Source organism: Phacochoerus africanus, chromosome 9, assembly GCF_016906955.1.
Source record: "Phacochoerus africanus isolate WHEZ1 chromosome 9, ROS_Pafr_v1, whole genome shotgun sequence".
NCBI lineage: Eukaryota > Metazoa > Chordata > Mammalia > Artiodactyla > Suidae > Phacochoerus > Phacochoerus africanus.
Genome location: NC_062552.1, coordinates 67257375 through 67280997, shown reverse-complemented (window position 1 = coordinate 67280997; position 23623 = coordinate 67257375). Strand labels below are relative to the sequence as shown.

The following is a 23623-nucleotide window of genomic DNA, read 5'->3' as shown; positions in this document are numbered from 1 at the left end:
CACAGTCACACAGTGAATTAGTCTCAGAGCTGAGCCTGGAACTCAGAACGCCTCACTATGTGCAGGGTATTCTTTCATCTTATCTCAGGTCTGGGTCTAAATTTTCCCAAATATATCCTGAGACCAGCTTAGCCTTAAAAAGTAGTATTAATATAGAGCAGTGGAACAGGATAGAAAGCCCAGAATTAAACCCGTGCACCTACAGCCAACTAATCTATGACAAAGGAGGCAAGAATATACAATGGAGAAAAGACAGCCTATTCAATAAATGGTGCTGGGAAAACTGGACAGCCACATGGAAAAGAATGAAATTAGAACACTCCCTAACACCATACACAAAAATAAATTCAAAATGGATTAAAGACCTAGATATAAGACCAGATACTATAAAACTCTTAGAGGAAAACATAGGCCAAACACCCTCTGACATAAACGACAGCAACATCTTCTCAGATCCACCTCTTAGAATAATGACAGTAAAAACAAAAATAAACAAATGGCACTTAATTAAACTTAAAAGTTTCTGCACAGCAAAGGAAACCCTAAACAAAACAAAAAGACAACCCACAGAATGGGAGAAAAGTCTTTGCAAATGAATCGACTGACAAGGGATTAATCTCCAAAATTTACAAACACATCAATACCACTCAGTACCAGAAAAAACAAACAGGAGTTCCCGTCGTGGCGCAGTGGTTAACAAATCCGACTAGGAACCATGAGGTTGCGGGTTCGGTTCCTGCCCTTGCTCAGTGGGTTAACGATCCGGCGTTGCCGTGACCTGTGGTGTAGGTTGCAGACGCGGCTCGGATCCCGCGTTGCTGTGGCTCTGGCGTAGGCCGGCGGCTACAGCTCCGATTAGACCCCTAGCCTGGGAACCTCCATATGCCGCGGGAGCGGCCCAAGAAATAGCAACAGCAACAACAACAACAAAAGACAAAAAAAAAACAAAAACCAAAAAAACAACCCCATCAAAAAATGGGCAGAAGATCTAAACAATGATTCTCCAAAGAAGACATACTGATCGCCAAAAAACACACGAAAAGATGTTCAACATCATTCATCAAAACCACACCATGCAAATCAAAACCACAATGAGGTACCACCTTACACCAGCCAGAATGGCCATCATCAAAACGTCTACAAACAATAAGTGCTGGAAAGGGTGTGGAGAAAAAGGAACCCTATTCCACTGTTGGTGGGATTGTAAATTGGTACAACCACTGTGGAAAACAGTATGGAGATGCCTCAGAAAACTAAAAATAGAACTACCATTTGATCCAGCAATCCCACTCCTGGGCATCTATCCAAAGGAAACCATGACTTGAAAAGACACATGTCCTCCAAGGTTCACTGCAGAACTATTTGCAATAGCCAAGACATGGAAACAACCTAAATGTCCATCAACAGAGGAGTGAATCAAGAAGATGTGGTCCATATACACAATGGAATATTACTCAGCCATTAAAAGGAATGAAATAACAGCATTTTTAGCAACATGGATGGACCTAGAAATTATCATGCTAAGTGAAGTCAGTCAGACAATGAGACACCAACATCAAATGCTATCACTGACATGTGGAATCTGAAAAAAGGACACAATGAACTTCTTTGCAGAACAGATACTAACTCGTGGACTTTGAAAAACTTATGGTTTCCAAAGGAGACAGTCTGGGGGGCGGGGGGATGCGCTGGGGGTGTGGGATGGAAATCCTATAAAATTGGATCGTGATGATCATTGTACAACTATAAATGTAATAAATTCATTGAGTAATAAAATAATTTTAAATAGTATTAAATAAAACAGAGCACAGCTGTTTCCCTGTATCTTTGTTAGTTCCTTTTGCATTATCTGTTTTATAGCAAGTCAACTGTTCTTTCCCCAGATAAATCCAAGTGTGTGTGTGGCTTGGTGAAATCTTTTACACAACAGGGTAGATGTGCACCCTGCCAACTGGTAGAGGGAAATTTATATAAACACTTAATAGCACAGTTACAATACTCTTGTCTGAATTTCTGAAAATGAAAAGATAGGACTAAAAGACAGTGATTGAGCAAGAACTGTGTTTATATTACTAGAAATTGTACAACTGCCAGTAGCACTGGAGATGTTCACACAGCCGTGCAAAGGCTGCCAGTGACTCAGGAAGCCAGAAGAATCCTTTTCCATTTCCTTTTTTGCTCTGTGGCTGTTTGCTTTGCTTTTTCCTTTAGCTGCCTTTTTTGAAGAGCACAGAGCTTCAAATGGTCCCTATTTAATCCTCCTCGTGTCTCCCCAAGGTAGCAAGTCTCAACATTGCATCCCATGGCCTCCAAAAAAAACAAAGATTTGGATAAACGTCATGCAGTTTGCATCCAGTTTTCTAGGTGTTGAAAAATAAGTGTTACATCCTCTTTTCCTTCCCTCTGAGCAGGAATAAATTATGAGCCCAGTGCCCGAGACTACAGTAATCCTTCTGAGGCCAGCAGTTTTCTCACTTGACGGCTCTGTCCCAATGGCATTGCCAGGGTGCCCGCCCTGTCCCTATTCATACAGCTGTGCTAATGAGGCAAAAAAATAAGCATGGTATCAAATCCCCACTGTTTAATCAGACTGTCCTCATAACTGGCTGTACTTGAAGGGGACTAGGGAATTTGTAAATAACTGATAAAGTCTTTTTCTAACCATGTGGCATGTATTGATTCCTCTGATCAATTCTGATTCTGGACAAAAGAGTACATGTGGATAAGAATAATTGTTGTTAGTATTATAGCTACCATTTTTTGACTACTTATTATATGCTAAGGATATGACTCATCTTAGCAACAAGAAGAATAAATAGTAAAATCTCCATTTTACAGGTGAGAAAATAGAGGCTAGAAAAGGTTCAATAAACTGCTTCAGGGTCACACAGAAATTGGCACAACTGAGAGTCAAACCTTGACCTTTCCAAAGTCAGAATGCAACCCTGCCTCCTAAGAAAGCAATGTCAAAAAAAGCAGAGCACTGACATGTGAGGCAGAAGTGACTTCTCCCCACGATGGTGCAACAGCTGTGGCTGTGAGACTGTGGTGGCTCTGGAGGGTGCAGGCTGAGCTACTCATCACTACCCAGGAGAAGGGAGGCACCAGAAGAGGAAGCATTTTGAGATCATCCACTTAATCAAATCAACAAATATTGATTGAACACAATGCTGTGTGTCTTGGGAACACCTAGAAAGATGAATAAGCTATCATCCCAATATCAAGAAGCCTGCATTCTAAGAGATCCTGCAGTGGTGCAATGGGATTGGTGGCATCACTGGAGCACTGGTACACAGGTTCAATCCCCAGCCTGGCACAGTGAGTTAAAGAATCTGGCATTGCTACAGCTGCAACGTAGGTCACAACTGCAGCTTGGATCTGATCCCCTGGCCTAGGAACTCTGTATGTGGCCAGGTGGCCAAAAAAGGAAAAGAAGAACCAGAAGAAACCTGCATTCTAGAAAAAGGTTGCATTCTAGAAAAGGGTTTAATACAAGTCTACAAATAACCATGTAGAAGGGTGTTAGATTCCTTCAGTTCCTGGAACAACAACAACAATTTCCGTTTCTTCTACAAGAATGACATTTCTAAGACTGGAGATGAAAAATAGCTAGAGACATTTTTTCTACAGCAAACATTAAATTGTTTTAAGGAAAAGGGGTAAAAATGAGGGAGTCAGTACATATTTCATCTGTCTCCACATTAATACTTCCCTGGATTCAGTTCTTGGTGACTCAACACTAATCTAGCTGCTAATGGCAATAATAGTCCCCACAGATCTATTTTTCCATGTAGAATTGTCCAAATATACAAGCACTAATTATGCACATTATTTAAAAAGATAATAGCATTAATTTTACAGCTGGGGTGGGGGAACATGCATTTCGGTGGATAACATCCCTTTCCAAACCAGGGATGTCAAATTGACAGCAGGAGATGAAAAAAATGATGACTTTTCCAACCAAATATTACCTTACTCCAAGCACACAATCTTCAGAGCTCCTAAAAATCTTAGGTATTGATTTTCTGGGATGCCAACTGCACTACCTTCCTACTTCTCAGCCTGAAAAGGCAGCAAGCCTTGCATAAGCCCACTTGTCACCTTTTCTTTCACCTTGAGGCTTCCACTTTTATGTAAGCAGACACTGGATACATTGAGGGGAATTTTTTATGTTCTCACACTATTTTGTGGGCATTTTCTAATGCATTCTGCATTATCATCATAAGAAGCAGAGATTGTCTCTTCAAGCCAAGTTAAAAATGGAGAGACGACAAAGGTGGCATGACTTGTCTGCTCTCATTCCAAGAACCAGTGATGACAAGGGAGGGGATAAGAAAAACAGACTTGTTTCACAGGCTAATGCCTTAAACCAGTTGTTCTTATTATGCCTTTTAATTTTTTTTAATTTTTTATTAAAGTATAGTTGATTTATAATGTTGTGCCAGTTTCTGCTGTACAGCAAAGTGACCTAGTCATACATATATATGCATTCCTTTTCTTCTATTATCTTCCATCATGGTCTATACCAAGAAATTGCATATAGTTCCATATTTTCCTGTGCTATACAGTAGGACCTGATTGCTTAGCCATTCTATATGTAATACTATGCCTTTTTACATTAATAGTATCACCTTTTGTTCTGTCCTTTTCTTCTATTCTGAAAACTGATTCCATATGTTCCATACTATCATATGGCAATAAGTCTAGGCCTGTAGTTTTCACACAACATTTTAACATTAAAAAGTTGTTTTTCAAGCTAACCCTTTTTGGAAGACCAAAAAGCAATGAAAACACACAATGGGCTGCTCTAACTGGAAAATAATAGTGTGGTGCCTCAGAGGAACCCTGGGGACACCTTCACCTGAGAATCTGTGAATTCCTTTGAGTTATCAGCAATGTCAGGGAGAAGCTAGAGAAGGAAACCATACTTTCCATCAGTCTCAAAGGATCCATGATCCCAGAAAGATCTAGAGCAGCTACCTCTGTGTTCAACATGAGACTCATGATCCTCCGAACTTGCTGCAGTTTAGGAATCTGCTCCTGACTCAAACCCCAGTGGTTTTGTTGAGGTCATAATGACTCCACTTTTGATTGTTAAGTTCCAGAAGATCAGATTTTATAGCCCAAGCATGGGCTTCTGTTAATATAATGAGTGAAAAGATAAGTAGAGTCAACAAGCTACCGTTTTACTCTAGGACCTTAAAAACCTACCAAACCCTTCTGAATCAGCTCATTTCTTAATAAAGATATTATCATAGTCATGTATTCACCTGCTCATTATTCATCCATTTGATTAGTAAATACAGAATGCCTACTCTGTGTCATGGATTATAGCAGTGAATTAGACAGATACAGCTTCTGTCCTCAAGAAGCTTACAGTCCAGTGAATGCATATATTATAATTACATTCAGTGATCACGCAATATATCCCATGTGTTTCATCTGGCACATCACATGCATTATCTCATTTCACAACAGTATTGTAGGTAACCATCACTATCTTTTATAGTTAAAGAAACAGTAGAGTACATGCTGAAGTGGTGATGGTTTAGATCCTAAGTAATCTGCCTCTAGGCTCTGTATTTATAACCAATACTCTCTATTAGAAGCACATGAAAGTAAATATTAGAGAACCTTCTGAAATATAACGCATTTTGCCTGTACCCTGAGCCATAAAACTGGACCTGCCTATCCCAAATACCTAACTAAATGTTTCTAGTCCAAGAAATATTCCTTCTTTGTCAGGCTGTCCTGGGAGGTGCCTTTTTTAAATGTTCAGCAGAAATGGCAGATACTCATCAGTCTCAAATATAAGACTTCATTTCTAAATGGTGTGATTAAAATTAAAACAAGAGATTTGGAGTTCCCATCGTGGCGCAGTGGTTTATGAATCCGACTAGGAACCATGAGGTTGCGGGTTCGGTCCCTGCCCTTGCTCAGTGGGTTAACGATCCGGCGTTGCCGTGAGCTGTGGTGTAGGTTGCAGACGCGGCTCGGATCCCGCGTTGCTGTGGCTCTGGCGTAGGCCGGTGGCTACAGCTCCGATTCAACCCCTAGCCTGGGAACCTCCATATGCCACGGGAGCGGCCCAAGAAATAGCAACAACAACAACAAAAGACCCCAAAAAAAAAATTAAAACAAGAGATTTAAGAGTAATTGTAGACAGTCCCCCACAGCACCATTAGAAAGTATGCAAGGGCTTCCTGTAAATCCAACCAGAAAACACACTTTAAACAATCTCTGTGTCATCTAAGGAAACATCACCACTGGAGAGTAATAAGGGCTCATTAGTGACTTGTAATTGTGATTATCTGGCTTTGTTGTGTGTCCATGGTTATGTAGGGTTGCTGAGACAGTACAATAGACGCTGAGAAAATCAAAGGGATTGTTAGTGCTAGAAACAAAAATACTTGCTCCCCCAGTATAAAGGCGTGATGGTCACTAAATGAGGCCACCTGAGCATCTTGTATGGGGACTTGAGATCAGCTGAGCTCCTCCCAGGGCTGCTCACCTGGGGCTCAGAAAGGAGCTGAGTTGTTCCTCATGGAAGAAATGGATAAATAAAGGAAATGCAAAACAAGAGGGATAGCCTTTCCAGCCTGGAGTCTAAGAGGAAAAAAAAATCTTAAAGTAAAATAGGGGAGAAATAAATACCTGGGTGCTAAGAAAAAGGGATGCAGTTTGTCCTTGACTTTCCCAAAAGGGTGAGCTAAAAAAACACTCTACCTTTTCTGACAAAATCACTGATTTTTAATAAAAAGAATGGTTCAGAGCTCACCAGTCTCTAGTCCTTAAGCCTGCCAGGTCCAAGCCATCTCCATCACTTCATTCTCCAACACTTACTTGCCATAACTCACTCCTAAACACTAAAACTATTACCCTTAAGGCATTCATGTTCTTTATGGGTAAAGAAAGAGCTGCAGTTGAGTCCTCACAAAAGTTGCCCAGGAAATCCTTGAATCATCCTTGTTTTGGTTTTTGTGTGTGTTTGTATTCCTCTTGGTATGCATAGCATGAAAATTTCAATTTGCAGAAGGATTTAATCAACAGTAAATGTTTTGAATCAGATTAAAACACAAATACTTTAAGAGTTATGTATTTATTCTGTCCTGCTGGGTGCATTTTATCTTGCTTCTGAAGGGCAATGCAAAGCCAAAGATGCTCTAATGAATTCTTTGCAATAGACAGGCATGTTAAGGGTTAAGAATGATGTGTGTTTATCCTAAAAATCCTGGATTCTTCCTCAGAATGTGCCCTGTTCTCCTTGACACATCAAAAATGGGAAATCATCTATAAAACGGTTTTATTTGTCTGTGTTTTCAGGACAGCACATTTACATACTCACGAAGGCAATCAATATAAGCAAACCCAAGTCTTCCAACAATCCTTAATTATATGGCTAAGAATGCATATGTATTGACATGTAATACTTGTGTTTCTGCCGTATCTCCCCCCACCAACCCTTCTGGGTTGACATGTGCTGAGACTCTTTGAAAGTGGTAAAATCAAGAGTGTAACAGGCAAATGCACAATGAGTTGTTAAATGTGATGGTAAAATAAAAATTTTTTTTAAAGCTTCAGTCAGTGTGATCAGTAAAATTAAAAAAAAAAAAAAGAGAGAGAGAGAGACAGCCGGCAAACTGTCTATCATGTGATGAAATTTGACAGTAGGGATTATGGCTTTGATGGACCAGAACAGCTAATAGAAGAAGCTGACATTTTTGAAACCCTGCTAATTAAGGGTTCCTTCCTTAATATTAAAATAAAGTCTTTGTCTGGGTTTTATGGTTGGAGAATCAGGTGTTTTCATTAATATATGCCAGTCAGTCTTAATAAGCTTGGAGGGCAGAGGAAGTTATTATTGAGTGACCTTCTACAAAATAAGCATGTTGCTAAGGGCTCTAACCCTGCCCTGTTCAGACTGATGAATCTCATTTCCAATGCAAAAGCTTCACAAGAAATCCAAGTATTCTCTGTGCAATCACAGAAAATAATCCTTGTGTCTCTTGTAATGTCCAGAATTGCCACTTACTACACTACTACTGTACAATGAATATTACAATACATATTATTTTTCTAGCACAATTGTCTACATTTCTGAATTGCCCAGCATAGAAAAACTTATTGTGAAGACACTTGTATTGAAAAGTCAGCTCATTTTAATACTTTTCAAATAGTCATCTACTCTGTTCATGAATTATAATGCTCAGAATACATCTGACAATACTGGCTTTGAAAAAGAGATATGTCTATATTATTACATATTCATTTTCAAATAGATTTCAAACAGATTTTAAACCATTCATTGAAATTCATTGAAATGATAAATTCACAGTTGGATTTTGATTGACTCTTAATCCAATTTTACTTTTGATAAGTTTTCACCTCTCTCTTCCCACCCACCCCAACCTTTCTCAACCAAGATATTTTTTGTTCTTCTGTTGGTTTTGAAAGCAAAATTGATAGTGTATGATAAAATGTGAAGGTTGTGACGACTATATGGAAACCTTGTCAATAGATTAGTAAATTGAGTTAAAATCAGAAAAGCACCACACAAGTAATTTGTGTGGCTAATTTCCAAAGTACCAGTGTCTATTTTCTGAAAGTCACATTTATTATAACTGGCTGTTGGTTCATAACCCAGAGCAAAACTTTGAAAGAGTCTTTCAGTTACTGAGCCATACCACCATCTCTAGATGACATGGAAATGTGCAGAAAGTCAAGTATTTGGTATTGAGGTTTTGTGGTTGCCCAGTATTAACTAGCTGCTCCTCAACTTGATCTTTCAGCACATCCTAGGAAAAGGAGTTGGATAACACCTCTGTTGCTAGACACGAGGTCAGGTAAAAAGACAACAAACCTACCAAAGTCTCTATGAAGAAGGAAGGAGCCAGATTAAAAATGGCAGCATGCACCATGGGTTTTATGCTCACCCCTTGAGAAACAAAAAACCATTCAAACAAGATGAGAATCTCAAATCCAGAGCTTTAATATGTGGGGCAAGAAGTTAATTCAAAGTGAGGCAATTATTTCAGTCCATAACAATGGGGTAAAAATAGTCTTTGAAACACAGACTGAGAAGAAAAACAAGATATGAATTTTCTGATTGATTTCTTAGCTATTTATTGAGGCTGTTCTTCAGTATTTTAAAAGAGAAAAGAAAAAGGTAAAGGATACTAGTGTAGATCCATCTCAGGGCTAAAATCAATCACCTAGTTTTTACTGATCCTCTACCTAATGCCTTCCCAATGTCCTATGTTTAACCCCAAAGCACTGTAGCACAACACCCCTGGCCCTATAAACTCCAATGTGTTAACATCCTATCGTGGCCACCATCTTTTAAGCAAAGCCACTTGTCCCTTCTCATTCTCCCTTCTGAGTGGAACCAGCATGGGACTTGCTGTCCCAGATACTTTTGGTTCACAACCCCCTCTGGACTCATTCACACCACTCCCAAAATGTGGAGAGAGCAAGTGACTGATACATATTTGATGGACTAAGGTCTTCTAATCAAATTATAGATTAAATCTAAAAATCCAGATCTTCTGCAATAAAGCCATTCTTCCATCTCCATTTTTTTTTTCTTATGTCTCTCCCCCCCTTTCAACATCATCTTCCTGGTATTCTCCTCCTTCATGTTCTGCTACTCAGGGAGGCTCTGGTTCTAGAGCAGCACTGTCCAGTAGAGATCTGCTGTAAATTGTGTGCGTGATTTTAAATTTTCTAGTAGCCACATTTTAAAAAATAAACACAAACAAATAATGAATTTTAATAATAGGATGATACAGTTTATTCTGACATGCCCAAATATTATTTTAATATGTAATTAATATAAAATAGAAGATTTTGCCTTCTTTTACCTCTACTAAATCTGAAATCTGGTATGATTTTTATACTGACAACATCTTCTAATTCAGATGAGCCCCTTTCCAGCTGCTCAGTAGCCACCTGTGGCCAGCACATTGGACAGCACAGCCCCTGAGAATATTTATGGTTCAAGTGCCAGGGTGTCTGAAAGCCCTGACATAAAATGCCGAATCATATGTGTGTTGTCAGAGCATTTTCTGGCGAGACAGAATGTGGAGTTTATTGGATTTGCAAAAGGGTTTGCTCTTCCCACCAGGCTTCCTCCCCCAATTTATATATTAAGAAACACAGTGCTGCTTTTAGCCTCTAGAACAACTCATGTCTTTTGACTCATTTTCTCTAACTGCCACTTCTATTTACACTCTCTATTCTAACAAGACTAACTCTCAGTCTGTTATTAAACACTTGTGAATTTAACTTATTCCTTTAAAATAGCACCTAGAGAGTGCTCAGGGTATTGACTTACTTCATAGAAAAAGAGCCTCAAACACTACCACAGCTGGTAGTTACAGTAGCCAAAATAAAATAGAAGTGTATTCGGCCTTTTTCTTACAGTAATTTACTAGGAGTAAATGATACACTAGACCCTCAGTGCCCACATGGCATTCAGGAAGTCCCCAAAATGTGCTGAAATATATCATAGGAAACGTGCTGGAAGGGTCAGTAATCACAGCACAGAGAATTTTATTCCTTTCTTTTCTCTTCATTGGGTTATAAACTCCAAAATTAATTCTTTGACATATATACTAACCACTCAATTCCTACAGTGCTAAAATATTTTTGTGCAGCTTGTAATTTTCTTGGATGGGTTTTTTCAAGACCCTTCATGGGGATGTGGAAGAGGAGAGCCATTTTTTTCAAATATAGTGGCTATGGTATTAACGTAAGGCTTCAGTCTAAGAAACAGGATGTCAGATGAACAAGATGAACAAGATCTTTCTCTCTCTCTCTCTCTCTCTCTCTTTTTTTTTTTTCCTATGGTCACGCCCATGGCATATGGAAGTTCCCCAGCCACAGATTTAAATCGAGCAGCTGAAACCTACACTGAAGCTGGGGTAACCCAGGATCCTGGCCGGGATGGAACCTACACCTCCATAGCAACCTGAGCCGCTGCAGTTGGGCACTTAATCCACTGCGCCACAGCAGGAACTCCAAAATCCTTCTTTTATTTTGCTTGCTTTTAAATAAAAATTTCTCTTGAGGTGTATAACCACATTATCTTTGTTAAACATTTGTTTTGTTAGTTTTTATTTTTCTCTCAAGGCACCACTTAAACCTTGTGACTTAGCTCCTGGTGAGAGTCGATGGTGTTAATCTTCCAGCATAGAATAGCCCCTTTAAAAACATCAGGGGTAATTCATTATATTATTTGTGTGGGTTTTATTAGTTATTATTGTGTTCATTAAAAAAGTTTTAGTCATATAAACCATATTGTTTTCATGTGACTAGAAAAAAGTTAACCTTTGTAACTTTCAAAAAAATGGAAAAGTCCACACTATAATTATTATTGTTTTCCTTATCCATTCATCTTTCTTGAAAATAAAAGGGCTATTCAGATCAGGGAAGATTCCATCTGAAGTTTCAAACTGAAGATTCAAAATTGAAGTTAAGTTTCAATCTTAACTTACAAGCATTTGCTACTTTTTCTTGTTCCTGTGACACTCTGCCCCCCCCCCTAAAAAGGAGGATACAATTCATGAGAACAATTAAACAAAAATTGAGATATATTGATACTGAAGTCCAGCTATGCGTAACATGCATCTCATTGTGTATCTGGATTTAAATGGCAAACACTGAACCACGTAAAATTTGAGGATAATGGATTAACTATGCCAATATCAAGTATCTTATGTTGATTGGTCTCCTTACCACCAAGATAATAAAGAAGCTTTGAAAGTGACATCTTACTATTTGTTTGATCTTCAGAGAAGGGACATTATGACTTTGGTTATTTTTAAGATTGTCAATGCTTCTTTCTTGGCATCATTTCACTTTTTACTATGATGTAACTTCCAATTGCATCCTTTTTTCCTTCCCAGCACTGTGATAAATACTAAAAAGTTGGCCTTTCCTGCCCTATACTTTAAAAGTTCAAAACTAAAGGCACCTTGTAAAGCAGGGTTTTAAAATTTCTTGATTTAGTCACTTTCACAAATCCCGGGGCTCATTCCTGTGATGTAACTAACATCCCGTCAGTATTGTGGCATTCTCTAGGTTATTCTTTTAACTGGTATCTCTTAATGAAAGGAAGAGGAAATTGACACATTAAAACTATGCTAAAACCATTGTTTCCATAATATGGGGGTGATGGAGGAATACCTGAACCATGATTATAAGAAAAAATGAAATTCAGAAAATAATTTATTTCTTAAGCAGAAAAAAAACGTAGTGGGGGAGATCCAAAGTCTGGATCTGTTTTATACAAAGAATATTTCTAGAAGTACTTAAATATGCTGGAGTCTGAGTTTCTGTAATGACCTATCCAACACTTTTGAAAACATGGCGATCAGTGTTAACTATTGTTTGATCAGTTTAACTATTGGTCATGATCATCTGAGAGGCAGACCTGTTCCAAGTAACTACCCCTACATATTAATCAGTATCTACAACTTGTTCTTTATTTCCTCTCTTGTTCCATTTCTCCACCAGCCTGCATTTTCCCTTTTTCTCTCTGAAAACTAAGAAATCCACTGGATGGAGCTCCCATCATGATTCAGCGGAAGCAATTCTGACTAGCATCCAAGAGGACACAGGTTGGATCCCTGGCCTTGCTCAGGGGTTAAGGATCTGGCATTGCTCTGGCTGTGGTGTAGGCTGGTAGCTGTAGCTCTGATTCAACCCCTAGCCCAGGAATCTCTGTATGCCACTGGTGTCATCCAGAAAGAAAGAAAAGAAAAAAACGAAAAGAAAAGAATGCCCCTGGAATTATCTTCTGAATCAAATTTCAGAACTACTTAGGCAGTATTCTCTGGATACCATGGTTGCAGATTCTTGAGTCAGGCACTCCAAGGGTTATAGAAAAGTACAGGAGAAACAAAAAAAGTACTTGGCCTCACTGATTCCCAGAGGAGTTGAAATGTTTATTTCTGAAGATAAAATAAACACATGGTATGGTATCTTTTAGCTCAGATTCTTCTAAGGAAGGCTCTGTTAACATATCTGCAAGAAGAGAGTGGCTTCATTTCTTATTAGATGACTTTGGAAGGATTTTTCATTCTGCCTCATTGTTCTGCTATAGAACCTTTCTTTCTTCTTGTTCTACTAATTTATACATGTATTTCTGTAACAGACCCAATGCTTTTATGTTTTTCTTCAGATAAGTCAGCAAATACATAGAATGAGACAGAGCAGTAAAGAACATCAAGTTTCTGTCAAAACAGTTCATAAATATTCAGTAGAGTTCTGCAATACGTAGGAAGTTATGAAGATGGCATTAAGATACTAGTAAATCCTAAGAAAACCTATGCTAATCAAGCTATCACATCTTATTATGTTTTATTCTTTTATCACTTTACTATCCCTCAAAAATATAAATGTAACCCCCCCCAAAAAAAAGAAAAACCTACAAATCCTAATCTGCCACAGTAAAATAGAATTCCCATCTTGTCCCAGGTCAGGATTTTCTAACCAGGGTATTAGAGTCTCCCCATAGATCTGAAAGCCTTACCTGGGAGTTAGATTTTCAAACCACTAGCCACTAACATAGTCTTCTCTCAGACAGGACCTTCTGTCAAATACTGCAGGCCTTCCTGTGGGAATGGGACCTGGCTGCAAAAGGACTCCTGCAAAAGGGCTTATCCAGTAATACCTCCTGTCCCCTCAGTAATCTCAATGCCTTCAAGATGTTTCAGACATTTTGGGGAAAAAAAAAAAAAAAGCATCTTCTAAAAGGTTTAAGAAATTCCACCTTAAATGGCAGGTTTGAATGACCTTTCTTATGTGCTAAAAAAGAACTTGGTATAATTCCTAAGACTGAATTATATAGAGAGAAAGAAAGAGGTTTTATCATCTTGCTTTATCAAAGTATGTATCCTCTTCAGTTATTCCAATATGGAGACAACTAACCATCTTGCTCCTTGTTCCTCATTTGCAGCAAACCCTTTCAATCAAAGGAGTACTGAATTCAATGATTTGCTCTGTGGGTACATCACTGTAGTTAAAAAGTATTTGGTTACCGCAGGGGGCCGAGCAAAGGCTACTGACATGCTTGCTTGATGTATGAAAAGACAAATTAATCCCCCATCCTATCTACCAGCAGGGTACAATGACCCAACATGAAAAAGTCAACTCAAACCACTGGATAATATATTTACATTTTTTTCCTAGGAAACTTCAGAGTTACCAAATCAACTGTGTCTAGTGTGCAAATTGCATGCAAGCTAACAGAGTATGAAATAAATTTGAGGAAGGCCAGGTGGTTTAGCTCGACTGTGTGGGATGGAACTAGTGGCTATGGCTTATCCTAGAGAAATCTTAGGAACTTTGCATGGGCAGAGGTGAGGAAGAAAGGAGGTGAAACAAAATGATGTTTCTGGATATGACTGCTTATTACTCACTGCCTCTCTCTGGCCCCTTATACATTCTCAGCTGTTTCCTAATGCAGTGTGAGAGAGAAATTATTCTTTTAGAGTCACTCAACTGGAGGTGGACCAAGTGAGCAAGGCTGGAAATAGTTGTGCTTACTTTTCCGTCTTGTGCTAGGGAAACAATGCAGATTCCCATGAGTCTGTTTCTTAAGTTTTATAAATAGCACGGTTTGTTCATTTTTTTAATTACCATATAAAATGATTGAGTTTATTATAAAATGAAGAGATTCTCACATTTGCCTTATCATGTAACTTACACTAACTAGAAGAACACACTATTGGGGGTCGGGGGGGGGGGAATGCTATAGCTCTCCATCATGTAGATCATAATCATAGAGCAAAGATAGGACCAATAAGGAAATAAAGGAAAAATACCAAAAAGATATAGGACCAATAATCAATGTAAAATGAAATTTCTCTAAATTCCTACTCTTGGTGATATGAAGGTATAGTTAAAGAATGAATAGTTTTTTATGAAACTACATGAAAATTGAGATAATGAACAAATGAACTAATCAGCTAACCACAGTTCTGTCATAAATTGGGGGGAGGGGGAGCAGTTATAAAAGATGGCTGTTCCTAAAACTTGCTCTTTCCCAGAATCCATAAAACCCTATCCTCAGGTAAACTCAGTTGGCTTCTGTTGAAGGTATAGGTCTCAAGGCACATGGCAAATACTTATAGGGAATGAATATATTATGCTGCTATATTTTAACTCATTTTAGAATAGTAAATAAAGTTATAATAATAATACCAGAAATAAAAGCAGCCAATCTAAACTCATCTAAATCAAGCATAGATAAAGCAGATTCTTTAGGCCTAAATTGCTATCTGTTATTCATTCAGCAAATGTTTGTGATGGACCTACTAATCCTACTTCTCAGTGGGCAAAAATGTTGGAGGAGGGTATCTAACTATAGCAATATTGGATTGAAGCTCTATTTATTTTCTTTCTACTTCATGAGCTAACATGAAGTAATGTTTGCTCATCAAGTAAAAATTCCTTACTCTGAAATTCTGCAGTCTATTTTGAGGCACAGAATTTAGTGCCAGGTGAGTTCCAAGTCTGCTTACCTAGTCAGTCTTCACAAGAGAGAAAAAGAAATCACACAAGGGGTTCGTGAGAAGAGAGTAAGCCAGTGGGCTTATAGCCCTGCTTTACCACCAAACACCCAGGTAAACTTGAACAAACATTTTAACTTCTCGGAACCATAAAGTTTTCACCTATTAAATAAGGGGGTATTAATAGATGATTTTTAGGTCTCTTCCAGCTCTAAAATCTCGCTAAGTGAAGTTAAAACACTATGAGAAATGTTGAAAGTGATAGATAAATATGACGATGATGACTAAGGCATATATGTACATAGACTTCTGTCTACCCCCATATCTGTGTCTGTTTCGTACACTTGCTTTCGTGCTTTCTTTTGGCCCAAGAGTCCAATGGCAAAGCATACTTAGCCCAGGAGATTGCCAGGCTGCCAGCTCTCAGCCTCCTCCTTACATGGTGCTCAGTGTTCTCTCCTAAAAAAAAAAAGTGAAGCTACATGACAGAGGAGCTTGGACATCCCTGCTAAGCCTGTCTGACTGCAAAGATGTCACCAGAGAAGTGGTAGGTTGAGCCCAGCAGACTTTAACCAAATATTGGCCTCTTCTATATTCAGGTTCTTCTTCTGTAAAGTGGGCATCATCCTACCAGTTCAATATATTGTTATGAGGACTAATCAAAGAAAACTATGATAAGTACTTGTACACAGTGGTAGATAGCTTCCATTATTGTTATTGCTGTAGCAGAGGCTCAGAGCATGCATCCCCTGATGATTAAAGAGATATTCCAAAGTGACCACCAAACCCTAAAGATTTTCCACCAAAGTTACACGGTAATATACATGCCTACATCCATTCTTATCCACCAAACAGTGGTGACAATAGCAGGCATTTTGTAGTGCTTATTTCTCACAAGGTGATTTGCTCTGCATGATTTCACTGGATTTTCAAAATTAGGTTATGAGTCACATAAAGCAAGTCTTGTTTCCATCCCAGTTCTCAGGCCACTTCCTTGCACCATCCTAAAGTGTGGCACTCCAGAGGATGCCATCCATGTAGAGTATGATGTGAGTGGCACTCCCATAGCATCCCACAGAGCAGCAGTAAAGCCACTTTCAGAATAGGAACCCGAAACTCAGAGAGGTTAAATCAATAGTCCAAGGTCACAGCAGCACAGCAGAGGAGGAGAAGATGCTGATCTCCAACTCCAATTATCACTCCAACTATTTTGTATGTTCCCCTACCCTGTGCCCTTGACCACAGTACATATATAAAGACTGCGACAGGGTCAAATTTTTCCACCAATATACCCCAGAGTCAAATATAGGATGTAGAAGTTGGCAGTGAGAATTTGACCCTGTCACTGGACTTGTGACTGAAGGAGCAAGTCCTTCCTGTGTCATAATGTGATGCGGCCCATTGTGACTCAATCTTGCTATAGATGCGCTATACTCAGGACATTATTTTGTGGAAAGGAAGTGCTTGTCTAAGTAAATCAGGCTGTGAAGATAGCGGCCTGTTCCTCCTCGCCATATGACTGGCTTACATGAATATTCAAGAACCAGCACCCTTAAAAATCTATTATATCTCCCACCTGTGTTGTCATCTTATCACAATCTGTGGCCTGTGCCAAAAGGCACATTGCAGTATTAAAGAAAGACTCAGAGTTTGAGAAAATTGACAGAAATATTTATTAAAGTGCTGCAGTTGGACTCCATGCAAAATGAGAGTGACTTCCTCATGCTCACTAATCCCCAAACAAAATAACCATCAAGAAATATTAAAACACACATTTTATTAGTTTCATTTAATTTCTTAATTGCTCAAAGTCAGTTTACCCATTTATTGCTGTGTGAAATGCTTAGAGGCAAGGCGCACATTAAAGGGATTATTTCCATGTAATCCCTCCCTCCCAGAGGGTAGGAACTGATCGCTTATGAATCCTGATTTACACTCTGTAACAATCGCAAATGGAGGAAATAGTGTAAAATGATAGAGTTGGTACAGGAGAGTGTAATTTAATAGCACAGAGAAAGTATCTCATTTTGGGTAAAAGTTACAAACGCCTTTTTCAGGAAGAGCTATTAACCAAACTGAATTTAGCCTCGTGTTGTTCTGGCTCTATCTCTGTTAATTGATAGATGCTGAAGATGTGTAGACTGGTAAGACTCTAATCAAATTGTGTCTGGGAGTCGACGTGCTCATTTTCCCGGGCCTTGGAGTTCTGGGGCTAATCATTGCTCTGAGTATTCCTCTTGCTGTGACAGTGCGCCCACCTCCAGCCTTCCTTCTTGGCAGGAAAAAGAGAGCAGGTACTCGGACAGAATTTGGAGGGATGCTGCCAATTACACAGGAAAGGCAGAGGAGGTAGGAAGGGTTCAAGGTAAAAATCTACCAGGAAACTTGTGAGAGTTTGAACTTCTGGCAACTTCGGTGGCACATCATAGCTGGCCTGAGACCATTAAACTCCAGAGGAATGGGAAACCCATTAGTGACCTGGGAAAGAGCTTTTTCTTGTTCTGTTGCATCTCTCTCCCTGTCGTAGTACCTATAACCCAACATTATTTTAGGACCGTTATTGCTGTTCTTGGAAGAAGGTAAGAGTTACAGCAGCAGAAGAGTACAGAGGGAAGGCCAGTCCTTACCCGTGATTTCTGCCCGCTCAGAAAGCACAAGCCCTAGACGGGGCCCATGTCTGACAGCACTGAGAAAGGCAGTGATAACCTTTTGGGCTGGCCCTCTTCTGATATTTGATATTCATTCACTACCTTCAGAGTATACAAAATAAAACATTTCTAAAAAGCCCTCAAGGAGATTTGTACCATGTAGTTTATTAGATTGATGGCAAAACAAGCTGATAGCAGCAGAAAAAAAAATGGCTGCTTCAGACCCCAGCTGACCTCTTTGGCATGGAAAATTCTCCATATGATTACAGAGCTAATGAGTAATATTTAATGAAAACATTATGCCTTTGCATATATTTGTAAGCAGCACTTCTTCCATTTAAATTTACATAGAAATAAGCTGATGTGTATAAATACACACCCTGGAAAGCTGTGTATTTTAAGGAGAATTCTCATTTGCTATCTCTGGCTATTTAGCTCTACAAAGCTCAAGTTTCTCAGTAAGAAAACTGTAGAATTCAGTCAATCATCTGGTTGACACCAAACGTGCAAGTCTCTAATGATGTATGGCTAAAACAGCTGAACTCAGGCAGACTCATCCGCATTTCATAGAATGTTTTGACTTTATGCAAACAACAGTGTTTGACAAAACTGGGCTAAACAATTGCTAGATAAACACATGTGAAAAAAAAAAAGTCTTTCAATCACAAGCATCCTTAAGAATTTGAGGATAAAGACTTTGAACTAGGATTGTTCCTGGGGGCTTCCTAGATTTCTTTTTCTGCTCAGAAGCTGAATCACAGCAAGGCCAAATTTGAAAAAACGAAAAGCCTGTGACAACTCTCTCTCCCACTCTTCTTTCTCTTCCCCCTCTAGGTGGAGCTGACAGGCAGCAGCGTCTTTGACTATGTCCATCCCGGAGACCACGTGGAGATGGCAGAGCAGCTGGGCATGAAGCTCCCGCCTGGGCGGGGTCTCCTCTCCCAGGGCACAGCTGAAGATGGAGCCAGTTCAGCGTCTTCCTCCTCCCAGTCGGAGACCCCTGAGCCAGGTGGGACTTAAAATCCCAACGTGTGGGTCGGTGGGCTGGACCTTTGCCAATGATTGCAGTCACGTTGCTGGTGAGAAGAGACTTCAAATAGGTCTAATGGTATTTAACAATTCCATGCAGCTTTCTGTCCTGTGCAGTAATTAGGTAAGGAAGAGATTTGAAAATAAGACATTTTAAAAAGTATAATCCAGAGATCTAATTTCAGTTGAACCATACATACAGAAGGTACCGGTTCCTTCAGTTTCTCTTTCAAATTAATGGAAGGAACAGGTTCAGATTGGAAAAGCCCTCTTCCTTGTCCTGTTACCATGGCTAAATGTAATGCACTTATTTATTATTCAGTAAAATCTATGGCAGAGGCTTTTTTAATATTAGCTGGTGGAGAATTAAAAGTATTAGGGGCTTGCAGAAATCTTGGTTTTTCTTTTTTTTTTTTTAAGCATCAGAAGGTACTTGAAAGATGTGAACAGATAAATTAAGGCTAAAAAGAAAACAGAAATGGCTACATTTTAAACTGCCTTTCCACCCTCAGTATTTAATTAGATCAATTGTATAGAGGAATGAACAGAGGTGACATTTCTCATTGGGATTCCTTCCAGGACTCTTATAGACTTTGCATTCAGAATGTTCCCATTTTCATTGTGTTGTACTGATGATAATTTAAGTATTAGGGGAAAATCCATTTATAAATTAAACAAAATGACTTGATATCCATCAGTCCCCTAGTTCATCAAGCTGTTCAAACACGGGGAAGATTGGCTGGTCGGCCTGGGTCTTCCGAGAGCGCTGGTAATTAGATCTGCGAAGGATTTATTCTTTGCTGATTGGGGCTTTAAATTAATTGAAGTTCCACATTTGTGGTTTTGTCCTTTTTGTACTTTTTTAGAGGAGATATTTCATATTCTTGTGTGGTGGAGTGCTTGGCCAAGCAGCAGTGGTTTAAATGTTAATTTTTCTCATGAGAAGTTTAAGATTTTTAATGAATCAAGGCCTGATTTGAAGTGCAAAGTTTTATTTGCTTACTTGGGAAATTATTTTTGCACTCTAAAGATGTTTGTCCTTTACTTGATATGTTGCTTTAAAACAGATTTCCAACACGAAAGCATTTGATGAAAGACAAATGGAAAAACCTATCTTAACATTAAAATCATTCTAGATACTTCCAAGAAAATAATTTGAGCTGCTTAGAAACAACCACATTGTGTTTGCCCAAAAAAAACTTTCTGTCTCTTTTGGAAATATTTTAATTCCATCTAGAGTCAACCATGTTTCCCCATTTAAGTGAACTGTGGCTTCTAGGGCATTATTTTGTTGCATTGGTGAGCATCCTTTGCCAGGGAGCCCCATGCATGAGAAAAAGACTATTTACGACTACTCTTTACCACATAAACATAAAAACAGTTTTGTTCCAGGAGGTCAGGGAGAGTCATACATTCCTATGCCATAGCTCACTGACTTCACTGAGATCCCTGTACCTGCTCTTTAGTCATTAGAATATTCATATCTGGGCAATTATTTGAGAAGCAGCACATGAAAACAGTTGTCTACTCTTTCATTCTGGAGTCCATTGGGAAATTAGGGTTGCTCATGAGTCTTAAGCACTCAGTGTGTAAGAAGTCTAGTTTATAAATCTCAATATAAACTGAGACCTTGGGAAAGTGGACATTGTTTCTCTGAATTGCAAACCCTCAAGAAGAATCTTCAACAATCCTTTAATCCACCTCCAATTTATACAACCATCCCTTTAGGGCAAAACCTACAGACGCCCTTGCAATCTCTGCTTGAAACTCATTCCTGATAGGAAGCTGAGGAACCCATGAGGCCTCCCGATCCATTGGTGAGCAGCTCAGATACAAACTTATTGCTCATATGGAGCCAGAATCTGCTTTGTTGCAACTTTTCCCCCACGGATCCGAGGTCTGTCCGCTGGGACCATATTTCACACATACTCCTTCCTCCTCATCATAGCCTCTCAAATACATGAAACCTCTCAAATATATAAATACATCAAATTCTTCCTCCCTCCTTCCTTCTCTTTTCCAGGTCCAACTACCCTCATTCTACAACCATTATTTAGTGGCATGTGGCCAACATCCTCAGCATCCTGGTCACCCTCCATCTGTTGGTGACCCTCTAAAAATGGGGTTCTGAGAATTGAATGCAGCTTCTAGATGTATTCTGATGGGTGCAAAGCAGAGGGACTGTCACCTTCTCAGTTGAGGCTCCTGTACTCCTATTGTGCAGCCCAGGTTTGAAGTAGGCTTTCTTGACAGCCAGATCCCCCTGGTGATTTATACTAGCTTGGTATCCCCCCCAAACACATGTTAAGGGTGACTTGTCCCTTGAAAGAGGGGAAAAAAAAAATCCACAGCCATAAAGCAGTTCTGCTCAGATATCCTAAGCTAGAGTCAAATCAAACTGGTTTAAGATTAAGTATAAAAATTCAGATAAATCCCACACCATCTGTGAAGCACCAGGATGCATAAAACAGCTCCAGGTACTATTGGAACTCAGTTCTCACTGAGCATCTGTATTTCTGGCTATCAGAAAAAATAACATACCTCTTTTAAAGTTACTCTGTCATGTATCATTGAAGCGTGGTTTGAAAATTGACTTGGGTTTCTTTCCCCTGCCTTCCTGGCCTTCCATGTGCCATCTGAACTAGTAAAATGGAAAACTCTGCTTTCCACGTTTCTTAACAACTGGGACTCATTAGCAGCAGCCAACATGAGAAGTGTCTCTTCCTTGATGGTGAGTATATCTCTCACCATTAGAGAATGTTAAACTGGCTCTGCCTTAAAATTCTGTAGTGTTGGTTATTTTCAGTCTTTGGCTTAAAAAGCCAATTAGATTGACTGCTCAAATACTGAAAGACAGTGTAGGATGCTACCTTTAACCAAATATCTTCGCTAATGCAGATCGTTGCTCCAGGGGAATTACTTTAAAAGTTCACGTCAGGCACTACATCCCAAAGCTGCTTATGTTTCTTAAAAGCTAAAAGAATTTTAACAAGATTTTCTAATTCTTAATAACACGAAGGAACATTCTTGAAAACTGTTGTTCACTGCATCATAATCTTTTAAACTCTGATAAAACATAGATTCTTGCTTAAATAGTGTAATTTGGGTGGAAAATGGATATCAATATGTGGTGATTATGAAAATGAAGGGACTAGTAGGTATGGAATTTTCCAGAAGCCCTGATGTGTTCAGTGTAGCATTACTAAATGACTGAAATCTAAATAACATTTGGCATTATAATAAAAGGAAATAAGTGACTAAACCAGCCTAAGAGGCAGTGATCCTGTGCCATAATAGGAATCCTATTTCTTTGAACTGCCAGCCCTGTGATTGTCTTGTCTTGAACTAGTCTCAAGATAAATGAGAGAAAAAAAAAAAAAGTCTGTTGACTGGCCAGCAAACCCAACTATTTTATATGTATGCATATGCATTAATAGTTTAATAAAAATGGAACTTCTTTTAGAGAAATCTTAAGGCAGGTGTAAGAAAAATAAATAGGTGGCCTAGTTTAAAAAGTTAAAAAGTTCTGGAGTGCCTCTTGAGGGCTTGACCCCGGCACTTTGGGAAAGATGACTCTGCGCTGCTGTCCCACTGGCAGCCTTTGCTCTGCTCCTGTGGGCTCCTGCAGAGTGGGGGGCACAGAACCTCTGGGACACAGGGTTTGGACAGTTCAGTTTGTTTTTGTAGATCTGCCTGTATCTTCTAATCACTCTTAAAGATTCTGTAATCTTCGGCTTATGAGTGCTATCCTTTATTTGAAAAAAAAATAAATTTCAGTGCCCCATCTTTTTTTTGCTTAATAAACAAAAGCAGCTCTTTCAAGAAATCCTGGAGGTATTTGAAAAATCTCCCTATTTTGAAAGCAAAGCCTAATATTCCCTGGGTCAGGTCTTCAAAGCACTGTGATTTACTCCCTCCTTATGTAAAACAGTTGGATATTTTCCAATTATAAAATCATGCCCATTGTGAAAAATTCAGAGAATGCAGAAAACAAAGACTAAAGACCAACATACTCCTACCCCAAAATAGCCACTGTTCCTAATGATATACACCAGGTAGCCTTCTAGATTTTGTTTCTGTAAGTATGCATACATATATGGTGATGTCATGGGATTTTGTCTGTTTGACTAAAATAAAACCATAACACCCAGGCTTCTGGTAGACTATTTTTTCACTTAACTTCACTGGCCACTTTTCCTATCCTGTTTCTCCCTTTAACGTAAAATTTCCTTTCTGTCTTCAGTGGTTTGTTTCCCACTAGCTAAGAGTCAGCTCCCAGCTGCAGGACCACTCAGGAGTAACATACCTGGGTCCCACTCAGGAGGGAACTCAGCCAGGACAAAAGCCTCCTGCTGCTTGTTCAGGAGGGGGTGAGCTCATAGAGGGAGGAATCAGTACTGCACCAGAATTCAGACATGTCAGCCAAACACA

The 23623-nt window shown here is 39.1% G+C and overlaps 1 protein-coding gene across 3 annotated transcripts in view; it reads left to right on the top strand.

The window, feature by feature from the left end:
• NPAS3 (neuronal PAS domain protein 3) overlaps nucleotides 1–23623 on the top strand; it is an 866013-nt gene that overhangs the window by 721876 nt on the left and 120514 nt on the right. For all 3 annotated transcript variants that reach the window (XM_047795435.1, XM_047795436.1, XM_047795434.1), the window contains exon 5: nucleotides 18998–19172. In XM_047795435.1, coding sequence (XP_047651391.1) covers nucleotides 18998–19172 — 175 coding nt within the window. The remainder of the gene's footprint in view (nucleotides 1–18997; nucleotides 19173–23623) is intronic.